At 40.6% G+C, this 22408-nt stretch overlaps 2 protein-coding genes across 4 annotated transcripts in view; one reads left to right on the top strand and one right to left on the bottom strand.

Moving 5' to 3' along the window:
- The window catches only part of LOC119741479, a 29327-nt gene extending 19476 nt beyond the window's left edge, over positions 1-9851 (bottom strand). The window contains exons 1-6 of one of the 2 annotated variants that reach the window (XM_038217236.1): positions 9507-9850; positions 9064-9187; positions 5130-5211; positions 3858-3968; positions 3164-3304; positions 1150-1260 (exon numbers count right to left, since the gene is read on the bottom strand). In XM_038217236.1, coding sequence (XP_038073164.1) covers positions 1150-1260; positions 3164-3304; positions 3858-3968; positions 5130-5211; positions 9064-9168 — 550 coding nt within the window. In that variant the 5' untranslated portion in view covers positions 9169-9187; positions 9507-9850. Of the gene's footprint in view, positions 1-1149; positions 1261-3163; positions 3305-3857; positions 3969-5129; positions 5212-9063 lie in introns of both variants that reach the window. The other variant, XM_038217238.1, reaches the window with a different exon arrangement.
- LOC119741480 (aquaporin-9-like) lies at positions 2205-21208 on the top strand. Of its 2 annotated transcripts, XM_038217239.1 has the most exons (9): positions 2205-2290; positions 2474-2585; positions 15143-15355; positions 16029-16155; positions 16729-16866; positions 17472-17590; positions 18059-18276; positions 18699-18859; positions 20127-21208. In XM_038217239.1, exons 3-9 carry the CDS (start codon positions 15260-15262, stop codon positions 20171-20173), a joined length of 906 nt encoding a protein of 301 aa, XP_038073167.1. In that variant the 5' UTR covers positions 2205-2290; positions 2474-2585; positions 15143-15259; the 3' UTR covers positions 20174-21208. The 2 variants fall into 2 exon arrangements, with proteins under 2 accessions (XP_038073167.1, XP_038073168.1); XM_038217240.1 differs by lacking the exons at positions 2205-2290; positions 2474-2585 and adding an exon at positions 12420-12752.
- The last annotated feature ends 1200 nt before the right edge of the window (positions 21209-22408 follow it).

Raw genomic sequence — 22408 nt, 5'->3', positions numbered from 1 at the left:
AAATAATTACACAATATCATTCTCTTCCAGATTGGGCGAACAACTATTTCAGTGATGAAAACGTTAATATGTATATCTTAATTGTTACACAATATTCTAAACTGTCTAGATTTGTTGTCAATACTTAAGAAGACATGGGCAAATGTGAAAAGACTCTACAGAGTTCTTATGAGGTATTTGGAAGTACCGGATGCAAAATAATGACAGTGATAATTGTCAAAATGAACTTACACAGCAATACAAATCACATTTTGCAATTGATTTTCACATCTTTCAGTGCACCACCCCATCGGTGACGATTATGCTGACTTAAACAGATTGTTGCTGTGGCGTTTTACTTTACGCTTTAAGATCAAGGTTCATCACGGGTCAATTTTTGTGTGTGAGTGAGTGCATGCCTGTGCCAATCGCAAAGCACCAATGTTAAGAGCACCTGTATTCCAACGGATTCATTTCCAGATTTGGTTGAATCTCCATATGTCGTGTAAACAGTGTGATGTAGCCTATGTTACTCGGAATGGTCATGGAGTATGGTTTATTCGTAAAACGGCCTTGAAACTAGCACTTGTGACGTAGTAATTTTTTAAGCTTGATATGAAGACTCTAACAGATCACGTTCTGTACGCTTTACTTAGGTTGTGATTCCAGTTGAGCGTTACTAATGCCTTTATGTCACAAACGGTAAACAACATCAGGGTTGCGTTGCGATAAAAATGTGTGCGGGGTTTTACGTCATGAAGTCAAGAAGATATGGTTATACTGTATAGACTATTTAAAAAATATAACAGGTTGACGACAGCGCAATACTCCATGCTGTTACCAAGCGTAGTTAATAAAATCCACCTACATTTAGTTATTGAATTGTTTCTCCACAAAAATGGAATTATTTGGCTGTCGGACAATAATTCGGCTCTCGCAGAGCAGGTTTATTTGTGCGCAAAATGCAAATCCTTTTTCAGAGGGCTGTAGACGCCCAAAATCGGAATATAGTAGTTTTTTGTTAAAATATAGCATACAAATTGAAAACAAAATTTGTTAGGAGACAAAAAAATCATATTTGAAGAGCACGGAGCGTGCATCTTAAAGTAAAACTATTGACTTAAAATCTTTTTGTAAATGTTTGGTATATGTTCTGGCTGCATATCTTACCTTGACATTTTTCCGCGAAGTAATCGTACTTTAGCCCTGGATCGCTGCACCAGCATTGACACCGTAACCCATCAAGTTCAGCCTCGCCAAAACAGACCAAACCACGGCACGCTGGGTATATAAAGAACAGAAAGTCACACCCGTATAATCAGATCCGGTATGTGGGGAATTCAGTAGAAAATATGGATTCTCAATTTGCAGTTGCTTCCAAAAAAAGTAGTGGAGTGAAAAAAAAAACATTTGCGAATTCTTGCGAACCTGTTCCTTATTGTTATTCATAAATCAGTTTGACTTATTAGTGTTTAAGCCTTACCATGTTGGCTAGACTGTAACGTGAAAAAACGACGTAATTCACGTAAAGTATTAATGAAATTCTAGAACTCAAAAATAAAAGCCAAACACAAAATATTTTCTTTTTTCGCATTAATCAGTCTTAAAAAAAATTTCATGTAGGCCTGATTTAGATTTCTTTTAAACCTAGTTCACCTATTTTTTTTTCAAGTTCGAATATTTCTTTTAAAAATGGTATATCGACCATTATAGTTAAAACAACTAATTGATTTGATTACATACGATACCTAAAGTGATCCTTAATCAACTTCAATTTAGTAGCTTCATTTGTTTTAAGAGAGCCGTGTTCAAATGTTAATATATTTTGATCCGTATCATTGAGTGATACGTATTCCCTAAAAACAATCTAAATAGTAAACCCCATAGGCCCATTTGATATAAATTAGTCCAAAGTTGATAAACTTACTGACTTGAAATGGGACGCCGTTATACCAAAAATGCAAAACTTAACGTCAACGAAATACCCATGAGGTTTTTTTTTTGGTCGCTAAAGGTACAAAGCAACGTTTTGTTTAGGACAGTCTAGAGGAATTGAATCACACGTATCGCAGTGCATTGCATTGCATTGTAATGTTATGCCAAACAAAGAGTGGCCGCATTCTGTGCTGAATAGATCTCAGCTATTCTGAATTATCTTTGAAAGCCGGCCAGAACTGCGTCGCGCGCTCGTTGCATGAGCAGGTGGTTTCTGCGATGCTGATTGGTCAAATGTTCGGCAGAGCTACACGTGCAACATCCACGCCAGTTGCAAATACCGACGAACGAGAGTCATTTTCAACGCGTCACTGTTGTGAGTTTCTTCACGAAGGCTTTGTGTTACGTCTTCAACGAATGCGAGTTTAATTGTCAGCAAGTTCTCAGTTGTTTCAATACAGGGTTAAGCTTTGGGGCACGCGTAAAATGGCGTATGTTGTTATTAATGTTCTGCGAATGAAGCGTGGTCTTCATTAGTGGATTTTATTTGTTCCAATAGGTTTTCTGGGCGGTATCACCCGACACAACATGAAATCGGAGTACAGGTATTTCGTCAAGGTTGCAATTTGGACCACATCTCTAGTTGCTACCACTACAGGCCCAAGTACCAGGTATGTGTTAAATTCAACCAAGAATGACAACAAGTCTTATTTGTATAAGACAACTTGCATGGCAGGCATCTCGGAGAGTATTTCTGTTCTTCGATAGACCTTATTCACGAAGAAGCCATTTTGATCGTGTTCCCTGAATCAATTATATAAATTGTAAACTATGAATGGGATGGTGCCAGACTAGTTTATAATTGGAGTGCGTTCCAAGCCTCGCTTTCGGCTTTCGTTTTTTTTTTTTTTTTAAACATTAGGGTATGTTTAATCACAGGTTCTAAATTGTTCATCAGAGCAGACTGGTATTAATTTGTAATGAACTTTTATTGCTTTCATATTACTCGCAAGTTCCAAAAATGAGGAGTTAAGCTTGCTTTCAATTTATTATGGCAGACTCGTGAATACAGTTTATTCAATAGCAAAAGCAGACGATAACTCATGCACTGAACCTCCAAGATACAGGGTATTTAGGCTACCTGTTTACTTTAACTTTCCGCGTAAAAAAACCCAGGGTGACATCTACTATGTGAGTACATCAGCATCTGTAAGTGGTTTCTTAGAATTGAGAAATTCTTCATTCTTACGCATGACTTTTGGTACCGTCTGGCACAGTTTCCCGTTGGCATGGAGATTGTAACCAACTGCGCAGATGCAGTAATATGAACCTATGTTATTGGTGCATGCCCCGCCAACACAGTTTGATTCATCTGCACATTCGTCGATATCTGTAAACATGAATTAAAAGAAATTGGCCTATACGATGTAAATTATACTAATTATAGATTTATCATTATCAGTCATTTTGTTTTCATGAAGATAACATGGATAACCAAGATGGTTCACGTAGACCTTTCGGGCGTGAAAACGATTTTGTTCTTCTTTATTGTTTTGTTTTTCAATCAGCCACTTATGAATCACCTAATTAGGAAATCTGAATATTGCATAGAGGATTTACGTAGTAAATACTCGTAAATAGCGATGTGGGTTATATAAAAATAAAATAAAAGTATATTTCCAGAGTGAAATTATTCTAATGCTTCCACAAATTTTTGTAGTTTTGTATCCTTTCAAATTAAAGAAGATGGTCGGTAACTGTAAAACAAATATACGTTTTCCTTACCGCATACTGCAGAAAGCAAAACACAACTCTGTACAGAGTAAAACATGAAGTCGTGGGTAAAAATCTACCGAATTGTGAATAATGTGGATATCTTTATGACTAACCGTCAAAGTCATTTCCATGTACCGAACAAGGAGCCATTTTCTTTGGTACATTACCTTCGCAATAGCCTGTCCGCGAACTGTACTCGTAACCATGCTCACAGACACAAACGCACTGATCCTGTAGAAGGTACGAGTTCCTTTCGCATGAACGTCGGCAGGCACCGGCTAAAGCAGGAGGAAAAAAGATAATTGCAGTTGTTTAACATTGTGATTAAACTTGCAATACTTGGGGTGGGAAGCAAATCGGAGGGTGGGTCAAGAGAGCTAGGGAAGTCTTTTCATCCTTTTCCATTCCCCTACATGTCTTTTTCTGTGTTGCCTCTCTTTTCAGATGTTGTGGTTGTTTGCCCGACACAGTCGGACACACTCTTGATCACTCTTCGGTAACACCGCGTAGACAAGTCTGATTTGGGCCATGTACAAATTTAAGTCTTCCCAATGTTTTCCAATAGTCCCAGCTTCGTCACCGTTTAACTCTGATAAAAGGTTCTGTGATGATTTGCTCATCTCTGGTTAGCAATGGCTTTTGTGAAACTTTGTTGGGTATAACTTAGAGGAGTGATCACTGATATCTGCATAGACTAATTATGCCGACACAATAATGGAAACCGACATTTAAGCGCTTCACCGAATGGATTTGGATTGAGGCGACTGCACGGGTGTCTAAAGAATTTGCCATGTATTATCTGTTTGGCCGGATTCAATCATTTTGTAGTTATGCGAGTATATTGTCTCACCTGGCCATTCAAGCCACATTGTGGGGTATTTATTGGTAAATGGGCAAAAGGTGTATGTCAGCCCTGTGCGTGTGGATCTTCCGTCAGTAATATCTCAATTTTGTTTTTCATTATAAACACACTGGACACAGTGGCGAATCTACGGGGGGCTAGGGGGCTTTAGCCCCCCCCCCCCCCCCCCCCCCCCATAATGTTGTCTAGCCCCCCCAAAAAAAAAAAAATTCCATAAAAAAATGCACTATAGCAAAATTAAAGAAATTTCTTTAGCGAACGGTCTCCCCCTAAATAAATTTATCAGCGAGCCCCCCCCCCTCCCACCACCACCACCACCTAATGATTTTTGGAGGCCTAACAAGTGTCCGGGAAAAAAACCGGTCTACAATTCAGCACGCCTCCCTGAAAAAAAAAATCTGGATCCACCCTGGTAGCCCCCCAAAATATTGGCTCTACAACCGCGCCTGACTGGACATACTTGTAAGACGACAGATCATACTGCGTTCAACATCTTAGTGACTTCTTGACTGATAATTCCAACGGTTACAAAATATACAAAATAATTGTAAACTAAAATGGTATGTCTATCATTCACCGGCATTTGGGGGCGTTTCTGATGCCGGTGGGAGGGTTCTTGTGGGCGCTGTCCTAGTGGTTGTCGGTGCTGGAGTTGTCGGCTTGTGGGAAAAAGGGAGTAAAAAGAGACAACTGATTGAAAATTATACAGTGTATTTAATTGAGATATCGATGATCTTTATACGCAGCTTCCCGTTGGATGTGGGCACCGGCCTACGCGTCATTCCGGAAATTATTGTTCCATTGTTTGAGAATGCCCTCACTTTCCTAAATCTATTAATCGTTCATGATTGTTTCACCATGCCCTCATTACAAAGACAACGCCAAATCATCCGATCATCTAGTCCGTAAAGAAAAACGGAGCAGTAGAAGACCAAATGTATACTACAGTAAACGTTTGTACTTCTTCCCTTAGTCAGAGAACCAAGGAACAATTTTTGAACTGTCTGGGAACTTTTGTGATAAAATAACGAAGTGTTCCAATCCGAGGAATGGGTATGACTCAAAAGAACATTTAAAAATGTCGATTCTAAAATAATGTAATCATTGCAATATACCACTTGTCAGTCTACAGGCGATAACATTCATTCCAATTATTACATCAGCATTTTGTTGTTGCAAACCTAATGAGTCCCACACAATAAAATAAACACACCAACCCCTCTCCCCCAAAAAGCCCCCCCCCCCCCCCGCACCTGCAAATTGGACCCCATTACGTCATTCATTTTTCTTTTTTTACGAGTAATCAAAAGGCATCTGAACCCCAAGACAACGACCCCAGGGCTTGCGCGCGACCGAGGGAGTAACCCTCGTGCACGTGGCGGTTTTTCCCACCTACCAGCCACTTTCCCCGAAAGCTTACGATGACGTTGTTAACCGGGAGAAATTATCTGGTTTTAAAGGGGGTGGGAAAGTCTTAATCGGATTCGAAACAATGCACACGAGATATGCAGCGTGGGCATGGAACAGATGTGAGGTGGTGACCTGAGTAAGGTCACGTCCTCTAGGTCTGCTAATGTCATGGAAACAGGTGTTCCCCCCCATGGATACCCGAAAATTAAGAAGGAATTCTGAGAGAGGGAATGCTAAAGTCGGCTTGTAATGCAAATGCATGTCGGTGGCTTCTATTTCCATGCACTTTTTTGCTGGTCCCATGGACCGCCCTATAGTGTCCTTTTTGTAAACTTACAGACTGTCACTTGCGATTAAAACCCTAACCGTCATGGTTCATTTGAATTATGCAGTTAACATTTGCTAAAGCCTCACCGTGGCCCAAGGTTTGACTCGGATGACTGCCTAGACCCCTAAGACCTAATGGTCCAGGACCAGCTTTACTGGGCTTGCCAATATTCTTGTAATAATAAAAACTCTGCTCAGCAGGTGGATGTGGTGTTTCTCTTGTGCTGCATCTGCTCATCATTGTATTTAAAGGTGCAGGTTCATTGGTTCAAGTAAACATTTCAGCCCTCGATCCTGTCTTTTTCTTCATTTGCTCAGCCTTGTTTTCAGGAGGTATAAGTCGTGGTTTTACTTCCAAAATGTGAGAAAGTAGTAGAGAGGATATCGGGATTTGACACATGGACAGTGAATTTTTGATAAAATCATTCAAGATACTTTGAACGCCGGTCATTAAAGCAAGTGTAGAATGAGCTCCCTAAAAAAACACACCTAACTGATTGATGGCAGTTTTATATCAAACGAAATTTACCTATAGGCGACGGCAGGTGAACTAGTCTGATACCCATGGTTAGATCGTAAACATTTGATTAAAATGAATGGTCATACAATATCAATTGGGCATTAAAAGGAAACACAATGATTTCGTATCTTTAAGAATCGAATCTGATACATTGTTGTAATGGTTTTGAGCAACACGTACCCAACGATGATTTAAACTTCTTTCGCCAATCTTATAGAGGACCTTCCTCGCCCACCTTGAACCATTAAATGAGTCTCTGTGCAAAATAATTACACTGCCACGGGTTGCCATGGAGACTACTGGAGGCCACGTCAAGTAGGTCAAAGCTCCAGGGGGGTTCATGGTCAACCAATGACTAGGCCACGAACGGAAATGTTACTATTGTCGTTGCACAACTTTACAACTACAATTATTGCAGATTATATACCCACTTTCCTTTTAAGGCCGCGGCAGCCTCGTTTCACAGATCAGCGGCATCCTCAAATTTTGTTTCGGTGGTTAACTCATGTCACTTGGCCGTGAAAATGGTGCAGACAGAGGAAGTAGACAGTGGGTGTCTATTGCACTTCGAGTTTGTCACACGATTGAATAATCGAATCGGCTGGTCGAAAGCGCTGATTGTGGTCAATCTCGGTATGATTTGGGACAGTAGTTGGTAAAGAATGTTCTTCAAAATGAACTTATACGCAGGCGTAGTTTGTCATGCACGAAAAGCAAATTTAGCGCAGTTCGACGACAGCGTGTTGGAGGAAGCAAGGTTACGAGGCAAGGTTTCTTATAAGATGGCATTAAAGATGACGTGCTGGGAACCATCACATAACCGTTTGAGTGGAATGAACCTTAGGCTTTTTCATCATCTTGAGATGGTTTGTAAAATCAGCGTTCTGGAGCCGTGAATAACATAACATACATGTTGGGCAATAAGGTCGACAGATAGTGTCTCTATGATACAATTTTGTTCACGGTTCTTTTACGACATATGGTGCTGGTCCACGGTTCTTTTACGCACATATGGTGCTGGATGTACTCCGTCTGGCTTGTGATTAATGCCATGGCTTCGGCCGAATGCCACTACTAAATTTAATAGAAACTACTTCATCTAATTAACCGCCATCCTATGTATGTTGTATAATGTTGGAGTCGATACATTCCGCAACTATTGCAATGAAGCATATTGTGGTATAGGATATACCATTATGATATCGTGGGTTTTTATAATTTAGTACAAAAAAGGTTCCAAATCTTACAAGAAGAACCAGTATATGCTGTGGCTGTCGTGAAGAATTTTGGCGAATCTGACAAGTTGCCAAAACAATAATTTCCCTCTCAGTATCGTTTTAACAGAGTTCGTGGAATGGGGCTGTCTTCTGGACTTTGCTTAAGCTTCGCGGATTTTGCTCCTGAAAAAAAGTGTTTCGAAACCTCTATAAGCGTGTCTGCTCACTTTAATACCAAATGGTCTCCATTTGTGCCGTACCTGTCTTTAACAACATGCGTGGATTGATTCGGCACCTGTCGATAAATACATATACACCTGTCCCTAAAATTACATTTTGAAGGTCGATTCCAACTGAGGAAGACCGACATCCTAGTCATTACCTGGAACTCGGTGGAGGCTAGCCCTGCGAGTGCCCCCTCCAAGCTCTCCTACTGAGACCGACCCGAGGCAACGCATAACAGGAGCAACACAGGTGAACTCCGATAGTAAAAAGCTTTACCAACGAACCCTCAACAGTGTCCATGTTTTGACCTGCCCGCGGAAACTGAACTTCTCTGTATAAGAGTTTGTATATGCCTTGCCTTATCGTTGATATGACCTAGTTCTCTATTTTTTTCAGCGTGGATTTTGGTGATCTTGGTTCTTCAGTTGAGCGTGCGGCTGTCCCTTTTAGTCAATCCGATTTTTTGGGCTCCAACGCGTTCCCTGATCCAGTTGTTCAACGCTGTTTTCTTATACTTATACTACTTGTCTTGACAGAATTAAACCCGCACCGTTCTGGATTTTTAATGTAAAGTTTATACTGGTCCAAATTTTTATTCATGGCCTCTATAAATAACGTAGGGTTAAGCCCAATTTTGCAAATATTGACAAAAACAACATACTTTTCCAACTTTCTAATCCATAAAAGTGCGTTATCGTTAATTAATAATGTAACCTGATCAAGAGTCGGAATGCAAAACTGACAAGATAAACAAAAAACTTTGCACATGTATCACTGTAATAATTGTAAAATATAAAAGTACAGTAACTTACCTTAGGTTTTTGCTTCTTACGTCTCTTCTTTTTACCATCTGCCATTTGAACCAGTACCAGTAGGCCTAAGCACAGAAAGAATATGACGAATGTCCTCAGTCTCATCGTTGGGCCGTGCGAGAGACTTCAAGAAAAAAATCAAAACAATAATTTATTTCTTCTTGTCACCAATTGCCGGTGGAGAGTTACTTTGTTTCAAGTTTATCTCAAAGTCTTAATCACAACCATGCGGTCTGCAGTGATACGAACTAGGGTTACGCGATTGTAGGCTAGGCTTACGAATGATGGTCACGTGTAGAGTACCAAAAATTGTAGTCTGTATTCACAAGCGACGCTTTCCAGTCCAGTGTCCTTCCTGAGAGTATAGTCAGGTGGCAGTAGGTTGCCTTATTAGTCCGGCTGCAATGTGTCCATTTGATTTGCGAAGCAGTCTTAGAACTTACGATCAGTGTGTGAAGACTTTGGTGAATGGAGTAACCTTTTGCGTCGTTACAACCATAAACTGTCACAGCACAAACCAGTGGTCAGAGAATGAAGGGTACAGAATGTGATGTTCTTCGTGCAGATGTTAGCGCTGGGTTGTGTCAACCGTGGACCACTGTGACCACAGTTTTGTAGATAGTGGAAATGATACTCGTGAAAATATTCCTTTGACATATGTTTCGGGTTTCACTGGGTGATATCCCAATGACACACCACCACCAGCGCTGTGTGATCCCCGGGTCAGCTCCGAGTATCACCGCACTCTCTCTGAACTCGCGCCGAGACGTGGTGGGCACAGGAACATAGACATGCTCAAGTCCACCCATCGGTTTTGTATCTTTAATGTCTAAATAGACGTTCACTTTTAACTTTTAAGGCTTGGCTTATTGACACTAAGAGGACAATATTATTAAATAAACTTTGTTGTGCTTGTGTTGAGGTCGATGTGCAAGATTTGATCTACACAAGAGTGTTCATTTTTGGACTCCACAAAATCGAAATGTTAATTCATGTTCTAATAACCACACTGTACAGTTTTGTGTTTTTGACCGCGACTTGAATGTTTCCCTGCATCATCTGAGTCAGTTGCTCATGGTGGCGCTGTTTATCACCAACGGTGCAGGACCGTCTAGCTATTTTGACAGTGAGGGGTTCGGGTGCAGGCCAGTAAGTAGACCCAAAACTGCCAATGCTATAAAAGAATTTTGTGGGCCGTGAACTTGAGGGTTTGTATATAAAAAAAAAATAGAAAAGTCCGTGGAAGCCGTGATCAGGACTGCGACATTGTTTTGCTGTGAAATTTGGATGAAATTAAGTCCTAAATTTGCTCTATTTTAAAATGGAGCATACACAGGAATTCTTTTTCAAAATGGCGATGGGCTTCACGACAACTTTTAGGGTTGCAGACCAGTAAATCGGTCCGAAATTGCCTACGCCGGCCAAATCACGATTTACATGCCCTCAATATCTTTAGTATTTTGAGCATACTGTGGGCCATGTGAACTAGAGGGTTTGTAAAAAATATGGATGGAAGCTGTGCACAGGACTGTGAGCTTGTAGTTCCGTTCAATTTTGATGAAATTGGGGCCCTAAAAGCGCTCTATTTTACAATGGAGTGTAGGCATCGTTTTTTAAAATGGCGATGGGCTTCAGGACTATTTTAAGGGGTGATCATCTTCCGATGAAAATTTCTCCTAAAAGTCATCAGTTGACCCACGGTAAATTGAAAAGAAAATGAAAGATGATGAGATGAGCTTTAATTTGATGTGTGTTTCGAACACCTTCGAGAGCTGTGAGTATTTTTCCCGAATTTCTGAAGTGGGAGCATTTATCATTGGGGTCAATGGAAGTTTATTTACTGTTCTGCAGCCTTGGGGTGATCATTTTTGAATGGATTTTTCGCCCAAAAGTCATCTGATTAAAACCCGCATATTGAACGGAAAATGAAAGATGATGAAATAAGCTTTAATTTGATCTTGAAGAGTGTTGAGTATTTTTTCCTGATCTTGAGAAGTGGAGATACTTAATATTTGCTGGTCTGCATCCATAGGCCTATGCAGGTGCGCTGTGTAGGTCTACAGAGCGACTCCACAATTTGGCAAGAACATTTCCTCTTGGTGGTAAAAAAAGAAAATCATCGAAATACCAGACACACTTGATGGGACGCTCGTTTTTGTTCGGAGGTCATATTTCTTTATCTTGTTATATATTTTGTCATAAGGCATACATTAATAGCAAATACAGTCCGCTGGAGGAAACAAAGCCCCGCCCAGCAGCATGGATCAGGAATAACCACACCATATCTTTGCCGTTACATTGTGACCTTGAAATGAGTTGCATCAATTCATTACTTTAACAAGTGCACCGATAACCTCCGGCCGTCTAGCATGGAAGTCTTATATGAAATCTATCAAAATGATCCCTTTCAGAGCTGAAAAAATGCGACGCCCAAATGGCACATAATAACAGCATAGCTAAGGCCAAAAAAAAATAATAAGTCGGTCTCTGGTCAGCGCGTGTGTCGATTTTAATCATGCGCGTCGATCTTCTTTTTTTTTTCCAAAATGTTCCGCGGTAGCTCCAACATCGCCCTCTATTTCCGCACCTCCTCATTTTTTTTTTACCAAAGAGCACCAAGGAATGGGAAATTGCACCAAGGCAAATGATCGAAAGCACCAAGGCAAATTATGGAGGACACCAATGTACATGAGGACATCAAAAAAAGCAAAATAGTACCCCACCTTGTCTGTACAATCCAAGCTTGAAGAAAAAAAAAAAAAAAAAAAACCGCGTCGCCGCGTCAGTTCCGGAACTTTGGTCTGACCAGAGACCGAATATTTTTTTTTTTTGGCCTAAGATGTATTTTTTTGGGGGTGATAAATACCACTTGACTACAGTTTGTATAACATTACACTGCACAAAGTCATGTTTTGCTTCCATTTTTAAACTTTTCATAATCTTTCCCAATAACGTTACAAACAATTTTTGTTAAATATTTAATTTATTTTATTTGGTTTTTTTAAATGAAATTTTGGTAGTTACATTTGGTGGGAAACTTATGGGGCCTTATTTTTGTGACAAGCGACATGTAGAAGCTCCTGCAAGAGCTTAATAAAAGTTACCCTCAATAGCATTTGTAACAGAACTGAGCCACCAAGGCAATCCCTTCCAAAAAAGCACATTGCAGCTTTATGCTTCCACCCTGGAAGTTCATTATACCCTCCATATTAAGGACTGAGCAATACGTTGCTATTCAATATCTGCTGTAAACAAGCTCAGCTGGATAAAAAAAATTCCCATGATGTAATTCAAGTCATTGCTGCAAAGGCGACTCGTTCAGCTAATACATAATCTGTACTATATCACACTGTCTGTGATTACATGGTTGGCCGCAGGTATGACGACAGGTTCACGGTCAACGAAAGATGCGCACACTGTGCGGAACAAAACACTGTGGCGCCGGCTCACGTTGTATCATCGCTTGTGCCGTGCATACAAATTGCATCATCACTCGCATTATCACTCGGGAAGGCAACCGGACCTGAGTTATTGACAGTTTTGATGGACTTTTGATAATTATTTCAAGAGGCAGTGACCAGTATGGTCTGACCGTAGCCGGACACGATGTGCTTCATTTTGGCCATGCAGAGTTTGAACTCGCAGCTTATATGAGGTGATGCAGAGGGATCGGCTTATATAGACAAACAGTGAGTTGACGACGGCTATTGAAATGTATTCTGTTGAGCGTCGACACCTACTAAAGGTTTCATTCAGCTTATGTTTTCCCTTAATGATAATATCTTATTTTATGATGTCTGCCGTCTAATATCATCATTCCACTGATATCATGGATCTTTTACCGTCATAATTATCATTATATAACAACCGTCATAATTATGCAAACAAAATACAGTCGTAACTTGTATTATAGATGCCGTGTATTTCGACGTATTAAGGCATCTGCATCTGAATATCTTCCAATTTGCAGTCCCAAATGGCCGATCGATAGACCCAAGCCGTGGTCAAGGTCGAAGTCAAGGCCGTCTATGTGTGTGCACAGTCTTAATTCAGATTTAGGCAGGTGATATTTGCCGGTCGTTATTATATATGCTCATGCAAATTTGTGTAGCTGCTTTGTTTAGTAGGATGATATCGAACCCGTCTTTCATATAGCAGCCATTAACCCTAACAGTCCTGATCCTCCAATGTTCATGATATTGCACATCCCCTAGGGAGGTATGATTTATCCTTATGTATAGGATGTGCTGTCCGTCTGGTATGCATTGGCATTGGTGTTTGCTTGCCCTGTCTTGTTATATCGAAGCGTTAATGCCTCTGATATTCCCAATGAGCGCAAATTGTACATGTCAGTTTTGTGTTTCAGTTGTCTGAAAATGGAGCGACTCACAGTGACACACTATACCCGTATTTGTTTGCAATGCTTCAACGCAGGCTATTGTACTATTTGCAATGCATGCCCATGGAGGAATCCTCCATGGCATGCCCAACCGAAAGGGCATATGCAAATAACAACGAAAAAAGAGTGCTAGCCAAATTTCCACGAACAAGTATTCACAGCCTCAGAGAAGGCCGGTCAGTTGGATGATAATTTTAAATTACTCGATGAAGCCCACTGTTGTCGGATGAACACACGAATCCATTTTGCAGACATCTAGTCGCATTGTACCACCATTGTCCTATTCGAGTCTCATCACTGTTATGTGATACACTGGCTTCACACGCTCCACCAAAAGTAAATAAGCCTACTTCTGAAGTACATGTACCAGCGACTCAGTATAGATAGTCTTTATTATAGAAGCACTTTTATATTTTCAGTTCTTAACAAAAAGATAACCTGTCCTGCATGGACGCCGCGGGTTCACGTCAGTCCATGAAAACAGCTATTCATTCAGACGCAAATTAAAGCGTTGAACCATTAATTCAGGCTTTCCGCCTCATGTTTCCTAGGTAAACACGTCAGCGCTCATGTTATGGATATCGGATGCAGATCTGTAAAGAGGCTCAGAATTGCCTACGCGGGCGTAATAAATATGCCCTCAAATTCTCAGGTATTAGAGCATTTTGAAGGCCATCGATCTTGAGGATGTTTATAAAAGAAGGGTATAAGCCGTGCAGGGGACTGCGAGCTCGCATTTCTGTGAAATTTAGATGAGATTTTGCAATAGAGCGTATGTAGGCGTCCATTTTTAAATGGCGATGGACTTGAAGAGTTGCGAGTATTTTAATATTGTTTTGGAAGTACGCGTAGTTACCATTGGGGTCTATGGGAGTCGATTGGCAGGCGCGGCCTGCACCCTTAAATAGGCTTAAGGTAATTTTATTTATTGATTGATCTATTTGTTATTTGTTTATGTATTTATTTTTGAACCCTCACATCAGGCTTGCTATTGTTTTTTCAAATGAATTTTTTCTTTAACCTTCCTGCTATTTAAAGTCACAGACAGTCAAAATTTCCATCCACTCCCCCTGCTATACTCTTAACAAAGGCTATAGTCACCAGCATTCAAATCATAATTATGTCAAACAAGCACTGTGACTAGTCAAACTCGGTCAACAGACAAAGCAGGCAAGTTGTGATCACAGCTGGTTTATCACTCACAACCTGAACAGTGTAGACTGAGAATGCTCATAACTGTTGAAAACAGTCGCTTGTTTGATTTTGACTGAAAGGACTACTTGGCACATAATTTTTGCATATAGGAGGGTAACACAGACAAACCGTTTCGCTATACCGTGGTCGTAATACTGGTCCTTGAAAGCAGCTACATTGAGTTGCCGTGACTAAAATAACTCTGCATATGTTTGGTACCATGCTGTTTGCACCTGTGACGCACATAACGCACGATTGCTTTGAGCAGCAGTATAAAGTTGTATTTCGTTTCAATTGGATATCCGGACATATCATCATAGTCTGGTGCATCACGGTTAACATCATCTGGAATGATCTTCTATAGTCCCTGATTTGTCAGTGTCGCTGACCCCATAACATGATCTTGCTATAACAATTAAACGTTTTTATAGATTAGCCTACACAACAAAAGTTATAATCTACCTTCTGCACCATATCTCATGCTAGGCCAGTTCAAGGGGTGCTAGTCAGGAGCCATAAACCCATGCCACGTAGCCAGTTTTATGCCATCGGAACGCGCACTAAAGACCATTGTCCTTGGTAAAAGTCTGGCACATCTTCACGATGAAGGGAGGTGCCTCAAGTCACTGCGATATCGTCGTCAGAAACAGCTTGGCTCGAGGCATGCTGGCCGAGATGGCGGGAACTTTCATCTTAGTCGTAAGTGCGTCCATTTTTTTCTCACTTTACCCGGGGTTACATATCGAATAATTCCCTCTTTTTAAAATGGTATCCCTTACACAGGGGTAGAGTTCAGGAATCCCGACTGCCGATACGGATGAAAATGTTTTGTTGCGAGTTTATTACAGTGTATACCGTTGCATTTCTTCTCATAATCCACGTTTTTTTCTGTGTATATAACTTAAATAAAACCAATTTTCAAAGTTGATCAGGTGCGGGGTATGAACCTGCGACCGGATTGCCTTTCCGTTGCTCTACATCCAGCCTTTGTTGGCGGTTCCCCAATTTGTCAATGTCTTTGTTCAAGGGGCGCTAGTCAGAAGCCATAAACCCACGTAGCCAGGGAGCAAGCCCAAAGTTACTATTGCTAGCAACATCAGCAGTGCGGCAAACCCGGGAAGTTGCAAACAGGATCACTCCAAGAGGATACGACTTTTTGTTACAAAATTGTTAAATGAACCTCAGGGTAGAACACCGGAAAGGTTATCCGGAGGTCGCAGGTTCAAACCCTGCTCCAGGCAACTTCTTTGTTCAACTTTGGAAATTATAATAACGAACCTAGTTAGTTTCCCTTTGTGGTTTATTGGAAATACCTTCAACGTTCAGGTCGTGATCTCAATTGTAATTCTTCCGTCTTGTTTTCATGGTAAAGTTATTCGTGGATGGTGGGCTAGCTCAAGGCGTGGTCAGCGGCTGGACATCAGGAACACCCGTCTCGACTTCGCTTACCACAGGGATGGGCGTGGCTTTTGGAATCTACACTAGTATCGGGATATCAGGTGCGACTGAAAATGCTACGACAAAAAGGCACGGACATTGGGACTGACGTACAGACAGAAGGATGTTCGTAAAATGATGTGGAAATTGAAAATGCTATATTTTATGAGCAAATATAGTTGAGAAGAAGGATTCAGTTAGAACCTTGACACCTCGTACTTGAACATAATGTATGAACGTTTGCCTGAATTTCACAGGCTTTTTCAATCCTTCTGATTCACTTAGGGAGCGAGTTCCAACGTTTACATGTTTACAGGTATTTTCAAATTTCGTGTGACGGGTGAAGTGTGCAGTTTAATATTTTTAAAGTGTTGAAACGGTTATGTGATCGATTGATAACGCTTTGGATTCACTTGCAACGTTCCGAATGGTACCAAAACATAGACGGCAAATGTAAAGCAGTAATGCTGTGCAACTTATGCGCGTTTTGGTAAGGATTACTGTAGGTGTCTGTGACTTTTTCGAAAACCAAAAAATTGAATGCCGACTGCGGTTTTGCCTGTGATTATAATGGATATATCGTTATAAGTGGACCTCAAATTGAAAGTCGTCCTGATTATCTTGGTTTTGTACAGGAGGTCACGTGAATCCATCTATTACCATCGGCCTGGCGTCAGTGGGGAAGTTTGCCTGGCGAAGGGTTCCTCTGTGGATTACAGCCCAACTGATAGGCGCACTGGCCGCGGCAGCAGTGGTGTTCGGAATATATTACCGTAAGGTTCAACCCATTCCCTTAAAATAGGGGGATATAATGCCTTCAGTGCCCTTTTCTTCGTGACATACAAATTGATGTGACCTACCGCCGTGAGAAAACTTGAATATTACGTTAATGATGCTCTCAATCACTTTTGGCTCAAAGTCAGGTCAAGTACCGTACCCCATTAAGTGTTATTTTGAAGGAAAAAAACCATGGCATTAACAGCGACTGCAAAAAGTTTCGCTTAGGCCCAATACGAACCTTGCATCTAAAATCACATTCTGAGAGGAGGCTTAATATGAAAAATGTATAATTAGACACTTGAGTACGACTTTGATATACAGATCTCATTCACCATTGGTACAAAACCCGTTCGAATGCCTGTTTGTATAGTTATTTGGGTAAACGTGGCGCAATTAAAGACTGTGGAAATAGGTATGCGCCAATAGAGGTGTCAGATCTGAAGTAACACTCTCCGATAGCAGGCTGTGTCATGATCACTCACTGTAGTTACGTATACGTTGATTGCCCTCGGTGTAAGCGGTCTGTTCATTTGGCTAAGCTATATTTTCTTTCTTGAAAGTTCTAGACTCCGCTTTTCTTTTTCTCTTTTCCCCCCAGCTGCAATTGAAAACCTGGACGGTGGGAACCGGACAGTATTCGGTCCGACCGGAACAGGGGTCATTTTCTGCACGTACCCACAACCTTACCTCGGTGTCTGGGTGGGGCTGGTAGAACAGGTAACTCCTGATGCGTAGACAATCTAGTTGGTGGATGATTGATCATCATAGCGACAACATGTTGTCCTAATTTCTGGTGGTATAGCCTATAGGAGAAATTATACTGCCGTCCACGTCGGGTTTAAAGGATTCACAGGTCGATTGAACTCCTAGCGCTGTTGCGCATGAGCAGACAGGGCAGGTCGTGAGTGCATTGCATGTGCTGGTCAAATTCGTTTGTGATCTTTTAACTGCCTATCTCGGGATTTTGTCAGCTGATTGTATGACCAATTGCCCCTTGTCGTTCTTACAAGGAAGTTACGTCCTGAAGATGTGAAGCTCGAAGAAACTTCTTTTTAAAGCATTGATCATTGATGTACGGTACCACTCTGTTCGTCATGTGAAATAGTTCCTTTACCTTAAATATACCTATCTCGATCATCGTTCTGTTTGTGAATCTGATTTCAAGAGGTCATTCTTTACCGACAGATACTCAACACGGGTCTCCTGTTGCACTGCACGATGATGTTTTTCGACGAGAGAAACGGCAAACCGACCAAAGGGATGGAGCCGTTCTTTGTGGGTCTGTCTGTGGCCGTGATCATCCTGGCCTGGGGACACAACGCCGGGGCGCCCATGAACCCAGCCAGGGACTTGGCTGGTAGGTTCCTGTCATGGCTGGTCGGCTACGGAAGCGAAGTGTGGATGTAAGTGAGACCAAATATTAAACCTCGGCCAATCTTAACCCACGCCAAAAGCACAAACCAGCACACGACCAAACAAGCTCCAAACAAATGAATATAGGGCAGCCGCCTATACATGTAAGGTTGTCAACCTACCCTATTTTGTGCCTTTTTGGTTGCCTAAAAGTACATAATTGTCAGCCAACCAAATTTCGAACCCAAAACCCTATAAGATTGCCGCAGGGTTCGGAATACCCATATTTTGGTTCTTGAACCAGAAACGTACCAGACAATTCGTTTTGCTAAAGTTTTGGCACTCGATCGAAAATTCGGAAACTCACTTACGTTATACTTCAATTATTCTGTCAAATCACCTTCAATTGAAAACAAAACACAAAATTTTAAAGCTTTATCTGTAGTTTTTTTTTTTAAATTAATTTAATTAGGCCTTACAAAGCGCACTGGTGGTTGGTTTCTACCTTCGTGCCGCTAGCCGGCGGAATCTGCGGTGCCTACTTTTACGTTTTGTTCGTTAAGAGGCATCACCCGGGCAATCTCGCCCAGGACTACCAGAAAGTCCAACGTAGCCCACCTGCTGACGAGCTCGGTAAATATATTCACCCAAGCATTCTAAAAATGTGTTGACAATTTCTTCATTTTATTCACAGCTGTCAAATTAAAGACATTCAATTGAAAAAAAAGTAAGTCTTGAGGCACTATGGCTCAAATTAACTTAAATTAAATAAATAGAAAAGGGGACGATTGAACATAAAGCCCCAGGACGATTACGTTTATTAAATGAGTAAGTTCTCGATCAATAAATCAAATGTATTCATTGAAATTGTTGTTAAAAGGAGGATATGCAAACGTATTATACAAGCATGAAGAACAAAATGTTGTTTTTTTTTTTATTTCAGTACACTTTTTCAGTCACGGGATCTAAAACCGCAGCTGGTCCAGGGGATGTTACATTTCGAGCATAACATTTCAAATAAATCAAATATAGATTTACCCGTCTATTGTAAAACATTTTTTTAATTCGAATTCACTTTTCAGAGAAAAATTTCACACGCTTTTACCAAAACCAATTTAGTCATTTACCCTTCCATTTTAAGTTTAGTCACCCTCTTTAGTCACTGGTCGAGAATACTCGTCATTACAGATCAAATTCGTTTGGGCTGTTGCGGATTGGCAGCATTCAGAGATCATATTCGTCTTTTATCAATCAATTTAAAACTTGTATAAAGTAGATTAGTCTCTTGTATAAAGTAGAATTTTCCTCGAGTCCCCAAGCACAATTTGGCACATTTGCTCGCATGATTTTTCGGACCAAAGTAGAGTACTGAACTCAAAGAAGAGTTTAAAGTAAAGATTATAAAAGATCAATAATACAACGTTATTTAAAATGAATAAATGGAAAGAAAATTCTCACAATGAAAAAAGGAAATGTCAAAAGCCACGAAAGAAGTGACAGCCATAAATCCCCGTGTAATTTGCCTAAAATATTAAGTCTAAATTTTAAGAAGATAAAATGAAAATAAATGACACGTTTATGAAGAAATAAGAAAAGAAAGACTTATTCTTATCATAGGCCTATATGCCTTTAAAGATATCACTATGAAGCATGACGAAATTGAACATAACGATGTTTAAATTGTGTGGCATCAGACGCATTTGATTTCTTTTGTTTTGACTAAGTTTGAAATTGTCTGACAAAAGACGAAATTAAACATTGGAAGTGCACTAAATCGATGTTGAGGGACGAGTTTGAATATAAGAAACGGTGAATTCGAACGAAAAATGTTTTAAAATAGCCGGGAAAACCTATATTAAATAAATAAATTGAACAAAACATCCTATTTCTGAATCCACAGGAACGTCACACACAGTTTGTCAAACGGAGCTGGATGATATATTGTAGGATACCGCGCCCGGTGTGTATGAAGCATGTAGACAGACAGACTTTCCCATAGGGTCACAGTGTCCATGCATATCGGAACATCGGGAAGCTGGCTTAGTTTTGGACAATGATTTATCTTCAAACATACGTGCATGTGTAAAACGTCATCTCACTCCTGCAACGCGAGTTCGTGAAACCTCTCTTTGGTATTAACTGGGAGACGAGTTCAACGTGTATGCAGGCACAGGTTGATGGCCGATACATACTCGACGAGAGGATTTTAATAGTACCGAGTGTCTGGGCCACGGTTCCTTTTCTGTACGAATCTAAACAGAAAACAACTATGTGTGTCCGGCAAGTTTATTTTTTTTAAAGAATGTTTGCATGACCTGAAAATTTGGATCTCCCTCATTGACAATTACCAGAGAAGAATGTGACAGAGAAATTCTCAAAGTTACGATATGAGGAACTACTAGTTGAGGAATAGTGTATGTCGCCCTCTCGTGATGGCCGTTGTTGGGTTCACCGGAAGCCGCACCGTAGTTTTATTTGCCTCCAACTGACCGTATACCCTACACATAATATTTATATAGTGTTTTATTTATTTGGTATGTTTGGTATAGGTTATACTAAATGTAATAATTATAGCCTGTAGAGAAGTATATCTTGATGAGAAATATATCAAATCTTTTTGGCTATGATTTTTGTGTTAACCTCGTGTTTGGCACCAGTGTACTTGATAGGTTGAGAGGAAATTGACAAACTTGTATTCGAGTCACAAAACATCGAGTCCGAGTCACCTCGTCCGAGTCCCGAGTCATGCAGGTCGAGCCCGAGACACGAGTCATTTGCCACCGTGACTCGAGTGCGAGTCCGAGTCACGAGTCATACGACTTATTACAAGTCTGAAAATTTAGCCTTTTCATTCTTACACTACGAAAGCACAAAGACCTGAAATAAAATACTATGTTTTAGTATTCAAGAATTCGCTATTAGCGATCTTCTGTAACCTTATGTTGGGCACGTCATAAGGCGGAGACTGATGTCAACCTGAAACGGTCGTCAATGTGTCTACTTTTTTCCAACATATTTAAATATACAAATGACTTGAAGCTTTGCATGGCGATGAGATACAATAGAAAAATTGCGGATAACACCGTGTGGAAAGAAATCTCTTCTTGGAAGAAGTGTGTTGACACTCAACCAACCAGTTCTTTTCAGAACCACACTTCTTCCAAGAAGAGATTTCTTTCCACTTTGTGTTACCCGCTATCTTCTATTTTTCCTATTTAAATATATGCCTATTCATTCAAGGCCTATATTTTGTAACACATCTTTGCGAGAGAAAGTTGACTGGATTCATTCACACAAAACTGTACATGTTTGTTGCTTTATTAAAGTGGTTAAAACATACGAAGAAAATTACGCCAATAGGTCCTACTAACTCCTGTGGATACCCCAGCTTAGATTTTTAAAACAATCGGAATATCGGGGTACTCCACGCCAGTGCTTTCATTTTACTTGGGAAATGAAATGAGAAGGAAAATAGGCCAACCCTCATTTGACTCGAGACTTCGGGATGAATAATGTCAGGTCCTTCTTTGATTAACAGTCAAAGCCTAGAGTACGTGAAAGGGAAGTGGCGCAGTGGTGTATATCCCTTCCACCTCCTGTGGCCCGGGTTCGAATCCAGGTCGGCATGTCCATCCCAGGCTAACGAGGTTTGCAATCCTGCCCGCAATCAATATCATTCCGTTGTTTTCCTCTCAACACTAAAAGTACAAGTTTTCTTCACTGTCGTCTCTCTGCAGTTTTGCCGCACATGCAACTGCATGTAGGGAAAAACTGCAGAGAGATGACGGTGTACGTTAGGAACCCGCTCGGTTTCATTTTCGCATAAAAAAACACATTCCAAAATTATAATCTAGTCTATACACCTAGAGAGAGTGAAAAGCCTCTAGATCTTTGATCTAGATCTTTAGATCTTTTATTAGCAATGACTTCTCTTGCATGAACTCGTAAACACCAATAACAATCATCATATTTTAACATGCCACCTTGCATAATCCTGTAAGCTGCATAATATATCACCCTGTGTCACCTTGAACATAAATAACTGTAAATCCATGGCCCGGAAATTTACCTGGCCTTGGAGTTCCAAAGTTCCATCAATGAATTAGACTTTGTCATACCATAAAAAAAAATTGCGGTTTGACGAATGGCGTCGATAAGGATTATGCAGGCAACAATTGAATG

Source organism: Patiria miniata, unplaced genomic scaffold (assembly GCF_015706575.1).
Source record: "Patiria miniata isolate m_02_andy unplaced genomic scaffold, ASM1570657v1 HiC_scaffold_5, whole genome shotgun sequence".
Lineage (NCBI taxonomy): Eukaryota > Metazoa > Echinodermata > Asteroidea > Valvatida > Asterinidae > Patiria > Patiria miniata.
This window is presented reverse-complemented; position numbering and strand designations above follow the sequence as displayed.

Coding starts and splice junctions, on each gene's coding strand:
- LOC119741480 (XM_038217239.1), top strand. CDS start 15,260: ATGAAGGGAGGTGCCTCAAGTCACTGCGATATCGTCGTCAGAAACAGC. Junction 16,867..17,471: donor GGTGTTCGGAATATATTACC/GTAAGGTTCAAC, acceptor TTTTCCCCCCAG/CTGCAATTGAAAACCTGGAC. Junction 17,591..18,058: donor GGGTGGGGCTGGTAGAACAG/GTAACTCCTGAT, acceptor CTTTACCGACAG/ATACTCAACACGGGTCTCCT.